The sequence below is a fragment of the Melopsittacus undulatus genome, chromosome 3 (assembly GCF_012275295.1).
Source record: "Melopsittacus undulatus isolate bMelUnd1 chromosome 3, bMelUnd1.mat.Z, whole genome shotgun sequence".
In the NCBI taxonomy this organism is placed as follows: Eukaryota; Metazoa; Chordata; class Aves; order Psittaciformes; family Psittaculidae; genus Melopsittacus; species Melopsittacus undulatus.
The window spans coordinates 90,955,222-90,965,201 of NC_047529.1; the positions used below are offsets into that span (position 1 = coordinate 90,955,222).

Here is a 9,980-nt window from a genome sequence, read left to right on the forward strand (position 1 = left end):
TGTTTACTTTAAAAAAGAAAGATGTTGGCAGGTTAAGTCTGTTAGTGACATTTTGTGCAAGCAATGTTGGAAGAAAATAAGAGTGATCAGTCATCCTCCAGCTCCCTAGGAGCTTGTTGAAATGGGGAAATTTAACCCATATGTATGTAAGTATACCTACCTATATTGGGAGGTTTTTATCATCATATGCAGGTAGACTGGACCTTAGGAAAGAAAGAAAAGCTTTTGTTCAGGGGTAAGTAATGAAAACTAATTTGAGGATTGCAGATTTGAGAATCTTTTAACTATTTTACAGAGATAGTTTGCTATGAAGAGTGGATTTTACATCCTTTCTTTTACTGGGGTCTGGATGGTCATACAGGCTCTAAGGTGTTTAGGTCCAAAATTTAACTTCCTTCATTTAATGAAAATCATTCTTTCTATACTCAAAACTTAGGGGAGGAAAAGGTGTGAAGGAGGCCACAGGAGAATAAATGGGAACAAGAAAGTAAATTAGAAAAGTTTGAACATAACTAGAGGGATATTTTATAGTATTTTAAAATATGTGACACCTTAGCAGTGACTTCTTAATTTTTTTTTGTGGAAATCGGTTTTTTCTTTAATACATAATTCTGTACCAATAACTTAAATATGTTAATAATTGTTCTTTTTACACAGTGGAAACAAAATGAAATTTCCATCTACGTCAACTTCTGTATCCAGTGTATTTTCAAAATTGAGGGTTCTGGCACTTAATCAAACTGAAATAACATGGACAGAGGTAATAACCTTTCCTGGTTTCTTTTGTGTTGTTAGGTTTTTGAGGCAAGGAAAGCACACTAAGCATTTCTCTATTATGGTACTCTACTGAAATGTAGTCGTCCTGAGACAAGGTGCTATGGCTTATAACTGCTAGTAACGTAGTAACTAACAGTTGGTACACAACCTAGGAAGATATATTGGCACAGGAGTCTAGTAAGAAACGTTTAACTTCACCTGCATTTGTAAATAAGTAAGTCAAGGTAAAGCAGTTGGAGTATAATGTAACTTCATGTCCCAAAGGTTTGTGTGAATGAAGACTTTCTGTTTCCTTGTAGTTATTAAAGGTTTATCTGTATTTTTAACCATGTAATAGCACAAATGCAAATGGAAAGAATGTATATCATTATGACACAAAGTACTTATATTGGCACCACTTTGCATCAGCAGATTGGCTTAGTATCTTTGCACATACTGACCATTTTTGAAATACAAGGTACCTGGTTATATGCAGCACAGAATAAACATGTTCAGGGAAACATGTAAATGCTTCTCCCCTAATATGAAGTCTTACTAAGAATGGTGCCCTGTTTTTAAATATGTTAGCAGTGGGCCTGTTTTCAGAGATGGGGCTTACAAAGCACATCAGTAGTGCCATGTTACTTACAATGGCTTGTAAATCCAGCCCATTAGTTGGATTCCTCAGGGGCAGATTTGGTGGGTACTGCACTGTGAGTTTACCTGAATTTTCATGGTTTTGCTGCCAGCCACAATCCAGTAATAGAGCATTTCCCAAAACTGGCCTTGAGTTAAGAAACTCCTTCATTCTTTCACTTGCAGCAGGGCTGCTATATTTCTGTTTTGCATCCATTCACTGTGCACTTATTGTCAGTGGGGTTTATGCTAGGATAGTTGATAGTCCTTCATAACAGCAGCAATATGAATGGTGAAATAAATGGAAGAATGAAGTGGCTGCAAACACTTTAAATGTCACTTAGTGCTGATCAGAGTAAATTGATGCATTCATTGTGGTGTTTAAAATGTTGGCAGCTGCCAGCAGCTCTTCTCCATGCTAGAGTGGCAGAAAGGCTGGTTGGAGCCCTGACTGCAGACCCATCAGAGTTCTCTAGGGATAACTGAGTTTCAGAAAGAAGCCCTGGCTTAGTCAGAGCAGTTTAAAATTACATAGCACTTGCAATTGGTTGTGAAACTGCTCTAGCTGATGTCTCATCATATGCAGGAAAGACATTTTTGGTTCAGAAATCTTTTTCATAAAGTTGAAATTTGTTTGATTTTTTTTTTCCTTGATAACCGGGGAGACACAAGCCTGTGCTTAAAAGTGGTGTTGCAGGGCAGTCACACAAAAGGGAAAAAATAAAGGGGCCTACTAGCACTCTGTGAACAAACCACTTAAGTTGTATGGGGAGTGACTTTGAAAAGTCAACTTTTTTAATAGAAAATAATAATTAATCTGACCCAGGCAAAAAAAGAAATACAGTGATTGTCAATGGGAATATAAGCCATGTCTGAAAATCCTAGAAATGTTTGAATTAAAATGAAAAACAATTTAATGGTGAACAGCATTTCAGAATAACTTATTGCCATATATAAGATTATATGGCATGGGGATAGTTTAAAAAAGAAAACTCTTGGGCTTTTTTCAGTTGTTCCTCTCTTGATACATTTTTCACAGTAGGTTGACATGCTTAACTTCCACAGCTATGCGTAACTCTACATTTACATGCGTTCAGCATTGGTTTTCCAAAAAGTCCTTTCATTATGCATATATTTAAATACATCTGAGGTTTCTATTAACATATCAGTAAAAGAGCTTATTACTGTATAATTGTCAATTGATTGTTCAAAACATAATGTATAATCATCAAGGGGGAATGATGTCCTGTAAAATACCTTCCAGTTACACACCATTGACTTGGAAATTGGATTAATGCATTCTGAGTTCCTCAGAAATCTGATGTGAGAATCATTTGGTTGTGGCAATTTTCTAGTCATTTGGTCAGTCTGTCAAAGTCCTCTGATGCTTCAGGTTTGTGCAGTTTTTCTATTCCATTCATCACAATGCAGGGCTTTTGGGGGAAATGCCCCTAAAGTTCTCTGTAGCAAAAGTGCACCTGAATTCTCTTGACTCTACAGGCTTCTCTTCACACTTCCTCATCGCTATTAGGAAAACTTTCAGTCTGTCTTACTGACATAGGGAGACACTGTCCAAATTAGAGAGAGAAAATATTGGTCTTCTCTGCTGTTGCTCTGGAGCAGGAAAACTTGTATCTGAGTTTCTAAGTTTATGTATGTTGCAGATATGGCAGCAGGATGATGTTTAATTTTTTGGGGGTATGAAGCAGTTGAGCCCCAAATCATATGCTGCTTGAAGAGATCCCAGTGTTAACAGTTTGTAGGGTATATGTAATGAGACAGTTGCACGTACTGTGTAACTTCATACAGCTATAACAGAGAAAGTGAAGAAGAGAGAGCTAATGAAAGGAGGCTTTTTGGTATCTAGGGTAGAGGACATTTACAGGGTAATTGGTTATCTATATATGTAACAAATTGAATTTGATTGTCCAGATCTCTGAACTGCACTGCTTTGTAACCTTTGTAACCTCCTGTAAATTGCTTTATGCAATTATGCTGTGTGTGTGCATGTCTGTGTTCTTCTGTCTCAAAGCCTTTGAATCTGCTAGCCAATTACAAACACATTGTGAAAAGAAGTGGCAGCTTAACGATAACTTATTACCTACAAGTTCCCAGAAAATAGGAGGACAGAACCTTATAAGCTGTCACCAAGGAAGGAGTAGCAGGATGAGCTCACACTTAATTTAACTCTGGAGAATATACACAAAAACCTCAGTGAAAAAATTACTTTGCCATTCACAGGCACAAATCTGTAGAAAATCAGTCAGTTCCAGTGCCTATGGAAATCCATTGCCAGAACTGCAACATTTTTGTCACTGTCACACTTGCATATGAAACTGGGCTTTATGGCAGCAATTTCTATTCTTTGTAATAAGTGTTTATTTTTAAAAGTTGTGTTATCTGCTGTAGATGTTTGCAAAAACTAAATTTTATAAAATAATGGGTTTTTTTTAATGTAATTTAAGGACACAAGGTATAAAGCAAGTGCATCTTTGTTCGGCATGTGGCCTTTTTGAACTAAGTTGTTTTCTTTAGAGTACTTGAAAACTTCAGGATATGTGCTGACTTCTGCAGTTCTTGGGTTTTAATGGTTTCATATGCTGTCACGGTGTCCTAACAGGGAAGCCTTCAAGCTCTGATTAAGACATTCAAAAAGTCTCTGTCAGACCTGATGGGCTGTGCAGATGTTCAAGAACTATAGCAGTCAAGTATATACTGCCATTTCCTCTAGTCACCATAGGTAAAATCTGGTTGCTCCAACCCTGTTGGGTAAGCTCAGTTTCCAGGTCAGACAGTCTGAGGCAGGGCAGCTGTTGGCCTCAAGCCTGGAACTGTAGGTGCTGTGACTGCAGAACCCCTTTGGTGTCATCTGTGCTGGCAGACACAGAGAAGAGCCAGGCAATCTGTAACACTTGTTTCTCTGGGTTTGGGAGCTATGCCTTCTTCTGAACATGTTCTGAGTAAATCTGTATAAAGTATAATTTCTGGAATAATTTTTCCTAACTTTTGTTATATTAAATGAGGTTTTGCTCTTAGGTTCTTCTTTGTGCTCCAGGATGGCCAAGACTTGAAGAATTGTACCTTACTTCTAATAATATTATGGTTTTGGAAAGGTAAGACGAGTAATGTGTGTCAATTGTTTGTGACTGATGTAGTGCAGTTAAGTAGCAGATAAAGTTACGTTCCTCTGAAGTTTACATTACTGTGACATAACTGTAAAATAAATGATGCAAACTTCAGAATATTTATAAATGTATGCAATTATTTGCATGCTGTTCCTCAGAAAATAATTGTTTTCATTAACAAACAGCATTAAATGTTCTGTGTTTCTTTTCCCCACTGTGGCAGGCCTGATAATGTCCTGCAGACCCTGAAGTTGTTAGACCTTTCAGACAACCAGTTACTGGATGGAAATCAGCTGCATCAAATAGCACATCTCCCCAGGTAGCTATTAAACAAATCTGCTGGAAATTCTTTGTCCTGGATAGTCATTTCCATAGCCTTTGTTGACTGAGTATGATAGTATTGATGCTGCATGGAAGATTTATGGAATATTGAAATACAGGCATCTTGCCCTCTTGAGGAGAGTAACTGAATTGTTTAATTGAACTGTTTTAATGTAACCTTATTTTTGTTGTATAGTAACACATTCTTAAGCAGTGTGTCACTAGGTTTTCATTATATACTTACGAAACTAAAGTGATTTATCACATTACTAAGTTATTTATATATTAGTATGGACAGGGTTTTATCCAAGATGACAAGAATGTACAGTTTGTGTGGAGTGGCAAAGCAAAGGAGCTGTGGAAGTTGTTTCTTAGGAACAGTTTTCTGACCAGGTCAGCACAGTGCAGCCTCACCAGTAGTGCCACAGCCACCTGAGCCAGCCAGAAGCGGTCAGGCAGTTTGTTGGAAGGTGTCACTCCTGAGGCTGACACGCTAAAAGTGATCAGTGATGGACATTGCCATCATGAGCACTTGTACCCCCGTGGCCCCTACTTATTTGTCCTGTGTAAAGAAAGCAAAACATAGAGGGGTTGGAGGGGAGTAAAAGTGGTGATAATTTGTCCCTGTTGCTGTTACCTGCTTCTGATTATTAACTATGGGGAAAGTTATGTTTTTACTCTGCTGGTATAAGTGAGTGGCATATAAGTGAGTGGCAAACTTTTGGAAGTTTCAGTGTTTTTTGGGGGTAGCTTAAAGACTTTGAAAGAGATGTGCTTCAAAACCTAAAATACCCCAAACCAAACAAACCCTACTGCATTGAGTAAATGTGTTTCTGTTTTCTCAGAAGAGTATCTGTGCTAACAGCCTTTGCACAGACATTCCCAGTTTACTGTATTCTCCATAGCAGCATCTTTATGGTAGTTGCAGCTTGAGCTGTGATTCCTTGCTTTGGGCTTCCTATCCAAGGCAAGGAGGTGTTTGTGTTCCTGAAGCACTTTGATTACAGCAACTGGAAAGCTGTGGGACTAATACAATAGTTTTGCTAATTTGTGGAATTATTATCTTGCACTGTACACCAAAATAGCAGCTATGATTTTAAATAGCCACAAGCTATTTAAATCAAGGAGCTGTTGAGAAAGCTTGGAATTATTATATGTTACTCTCTGGACACTCCGCTGGAGTCAGTATTGCCTGTGAAGCTGCTGTTCATTTGTGCCTTGTACAGTAATCACTGTATCTATTGAATTTCAGATTAGAACAGCTAATACTTAGGAACAGCGGAATAGCTTCTATTGACTTTCCTGATGCTGGATTTGGTATGTAGAAGTGATTTATTTACAGTTCTATAATTCTGTTTATTGAAAGTTTTCTGTTTATTTAAAGTTTATTGTCTTGTAAATTTACTTTTTTTCCTAGGATGCAAGACTAAGATGTTTCCTTCACTAAAGCACCTTGCGATAAATGACAATAAAATATCACAGGTGGGTCAGACTGCTGTAGTTGGTCCATTCATGTGTCTTTGAGGGTAACTTGCAATTTGCTTGTTTAAAATTTCCTTGTATGTATGCGGTCCTGAGGCAGAGGCATAACTTAGAAACATTTCTTAATGTCTCTGTTAAAGATATTTACAGTAGCTGGTCATATCTCTCTGCTGCTTCATAATTCCTCTTGCAGAAGTCTAAGGATCTCACATGCTGACTAGAGCCTCATTTGTTTGCTTATTGTAAATGTGAAATGTTTTTTTTTTTTCCTTAGCTAAGTGAACAGGTTGAAAGTACTTGGTTCTTCTGACCAAAAGACTAATTTCAGTCACAGTCATTGTACAGGAAAGGTCAGTGTTACTGTGTATTGTTCTGGAATGAAGAATGTTTTATGTTTCCTCAAATGATTGTTCCCTTCCGTTTCAGTGGTCGTCTATCAATGAGCTTGATAAACTGCCAAGTCTGCGGTCACTGCAGTGTCACAATAACCCTTTAATGGACACAGAGAAGAACCCAGAGACCCTGAGACAGCTCATTATTGCCAAGATAAGTCAATTGGAGGTTTTGAACAAGTCTGAGGTACGTGATATTTCAACAATTTGCATGAACCTGGGGAGAAACATTAAATCAGTGCCTCAGGAATTATTTTCAGTTCCTTTTAAGGTTTGGGTGCAGGAAAAGTGACAGCTGTTCCATTGCCTGTCAGCTGGGCACTCCTTAGGGCTACAAGATCCAGCCCTGTTTGTGAATGCTGCTGACTCAGCAGGGACTAGGACAAGGCAGAGGGAGAGTGTTTTTTACCAAGTGCCTAAGTCATGTTGAAGTTGCAGGACTGTTAACAAAAAACATTATCTGGCAAAAACAAGAGATAAAAAGAAAAAGCAGCGTTGCTGTTTCAGTGACACAAACATTTACCTTCTGGAGTAGGACAATGGCTACTAGATGTGGTTTATCTAAACCAAATCAAGCTTTCAGCAAATGTGTTTCATAGAAGAGAGCAGAAGCAGCATCAGTTCTATAGGTACAAAAACCATCCTTGTGTCATCATGTACAGCAACATCTTTACGTAACACTTATTTCTGAATCAGTCACTACATGGAGATTGGGTTTGCAAGGTTCTTAATAGCTTTAAGATGTACTGAATGTATAGAGCAGTCAGTACTTGGTGATAAGAGTTTAGCAATAAAACATACTGATGACCTAAGTAAGAGCAAGGAGTCAGAGTCATTAATTAGATTTTCTTCTCTGTAAAGTGTATAATTGAATTATGCACCATTCCTGTGTCAGTGCAGATCCCTCCTGCTGAAAGAAAAGGAGCAGAGCTTGATTATCGCAAGATATTTGGAAATGACTGGTTAGCAGCTGGTGGGAATTGGAACCCGGAGAAGAACAATCCAAGTGAAGAATTTCTTGCTGCTCACCCTAGATACCCATTGCTTTGTCTTAGTAAGTACAAGTACAGTAAAAATAATGCTTCCTTTCTCCTGGCATTGTGGTAGCACTGGTTCGGTCTCTCTTCAGTTCCTCTACCCCTTGATGCCTTTTTCATGTGCTGCCGTAGGAAAGCCCACCCTGCTGGAGGCCTGCATTCAAATGGTTTTTGCATAGCACTGTACCCTTCTGGACACTGCTGCCTCAGGGTGACACCTGTGAGCAGATGCACAGTAACTCAAGGCACTGCAGGCAGTGGCTGTCTCCATATGTGGCTTTTTTTTAAGTGGGAATGTTACGCAGCACCTCCCTGTGCCTGCCACCTGCTCCATCCCATCCATGTGCCTGTGCACCCTCCTAAAGTGCTATAGCAGTCAGTCCATGCTCATGCCTGCAGCACCTCGCCTTACAGGAGCCTACCACCTTCTATAGGCAGTATCCTAGCTGCTGAGGGACCTGAGGAAGCAGGCTTGTGCCTGATACAATACCACAGTGCTCTTAAGTCTACTCCTGGGTTTGAGTCTTTGAAGGGTTCATGAATATGGGCACTTTTCCTTCACACAGAATATGGTGCGCCTGAAGAAGGAGAACTGAAGGCACAACAGCCCTTGACTTTGAAAAATCAGCTTCTGAGTAAGAGGCCAGAAATGGTCAAAATTTTTCCTTCTGCATCTAAAATATTTTACAAGCTCAGTGTTTCCTGGGTGGATGTGCAGAACAAAAGGTTCAAAAGCCTTTCAGACGTCACAAAGTTCCAGCTTGTAATTCTGCTTCCCTGAACTGTGTGTATCAAGGAGCTTGACCAGATACCTGCCCTCTGTGTCCTCTGTTGTCATTTCTCCCTCAACCCAAGCCAAATGATTTTCTTAATTAAGACTTAAAGCAGAGTACTGATTACCTCTATTCTCCATTAAGAGTGTGAATGGCTTCTATATAGCTTTTATATAGGCTTCTATATAGCTTTTCTATATGCTTCTGTATAGCTTTTCTATATAGCTTTTATATATGCTTCTATATAGCTTTTCTATATAGCTTTTCTATATAGCATTTGAGATTTTAACCTCAATAGCTGCACTGATTTCTGATAATGTTTTTCATAGCTTCTTACAAAACTGTGGGTAGCTTTGGTATTTGGGGCTAAGTATTTAAATTGGGTTACATCCCAGACTTAGAAATTCACTTAGCTTTGTCAGTTGATAGAACTGAACTTTTCTTTACTCCTTAGGCAAAATAGCATTTCAAGGCATTACATTCTAACGCATTTAGGAGGAAGGAATCTAGTTGGCTAGATATAATAGAAACCTTTTCTTAAGGCTGAGTCTTTTAATGTCTGTAAAGAGAATTAGGCTAATAACTTCCTTAAAATGTGCTTGTATGGTGCTTTGGAGATATTAAGGGTCAAAAACCTGCTTTAAATTAGCAAGCAGTTTCCATTCTACTGCAGATTATTTTAAAAAGCTAACTAGAAATTAAGCCTTTTTAGGTAAATTCTCCTTTGAACCAAAAAAAGCCAAGTGTTAGGGAGTCACTTTTAAAGTATTTTCCCTACAATATTTCCCCATTGATCTTTTCACCAAAGATCAATAAAAATGTGATTATTTTAATAAAATTTTTTAGAGAATGACTCACTGCTATCTTGGCTGCTGAGATGGAGGCTACGTCCTAATCCTCTAGCAGATCAAGCTGAGCTAGGGGAAACAATCTGTAATAAAAACAAACTAGAAAGACTCCACTCCTGCCAGGACTTAACATTCATTCACTAATGCCTCACCTTCTTTCCCTTAGCTTTGACAATTAAATGTCCTGAGAAACCTGAACAGAAGCCAGTACAGAAAAAGCTACCAGGTAAGAAGTCTTGGCTTGTGTTTAAGCAGTTCATTTGTAGCTCCTTTGCCAATAACTATGTTAAAGAATGGCAGCTGCCTCTGGCTTTTTTGGCTCCTGAAGATTCTCCCCTGACAACTCAGTCATATAAAGAAATTACAAAGGCAGAAATTGTTCGAAAAAGCCATCGTTTTTCTGACCTTCATACTTACTTTTAGTCCAGCTTGAAGATTGAAAGCTGATGCTTGTCTTACAACTTCTGCTGCTCATTTCATGATAAATGTTTGAGGCAATCAAAGGCTAATTAACAATTATGAAACCTCATAACAGTATTAACTAAATAACAAGATAGTAAGATCTAGTATCTAACACATTAAGTTAGAAATCTAATTCTGACCTGTATCA

General features: G+C 38.4%; 1 protein-coding gene across 3 annotated transcripts in view; it reads left to right on the plus strand.

Annotated features, from left to right (window-relative positions):
• Window positions 1-9,980, plus strand: part of TBCE (tubulin folding cofactor E) — a 28,105-nt gene that overhangs the window by 16,477 nt on the left and 1,648 nt on the right. For all 3 annotated transcript variants that reach the window (XM_031046230.2, XM_005145992.3, XM_031046231.2), the window contains exons 7-15: window positions 658-760; window positions 4,429-4,505; window positions 4,741-4,836; window positions 6,091-6,155; window positions 6,256-6,320; window positions 6,747-6,899; window positions 7,613-7,766; window positions 8,316-8,384; window positions 9,537-9,596. In XM_031046230.2, coding sequence (XP_030902090.1) covers window positions 658-760; window positions 4,429-4,505; window positions 4,741-4,836; window positions 6,091-6,155; window positions 6,256-6,320; window positions 6,747-6,899; window positions 7,613-7,766; window positions 8,316-8,384; window positions 9,537-9,596 — 842 coding nt within the window. The remainder of the gene's footprint in view (window positions 1-657; window positions 761-4,428; window positions 4,506-4,740; window positions 4,837-6,090; window positions 6,156-6,255; window positions 6,321-6,746; window positions 6,900-7,612; window positions 7,767-8,315; window positions 8,385-9,536; window positions 9,597-9,980) is intronic.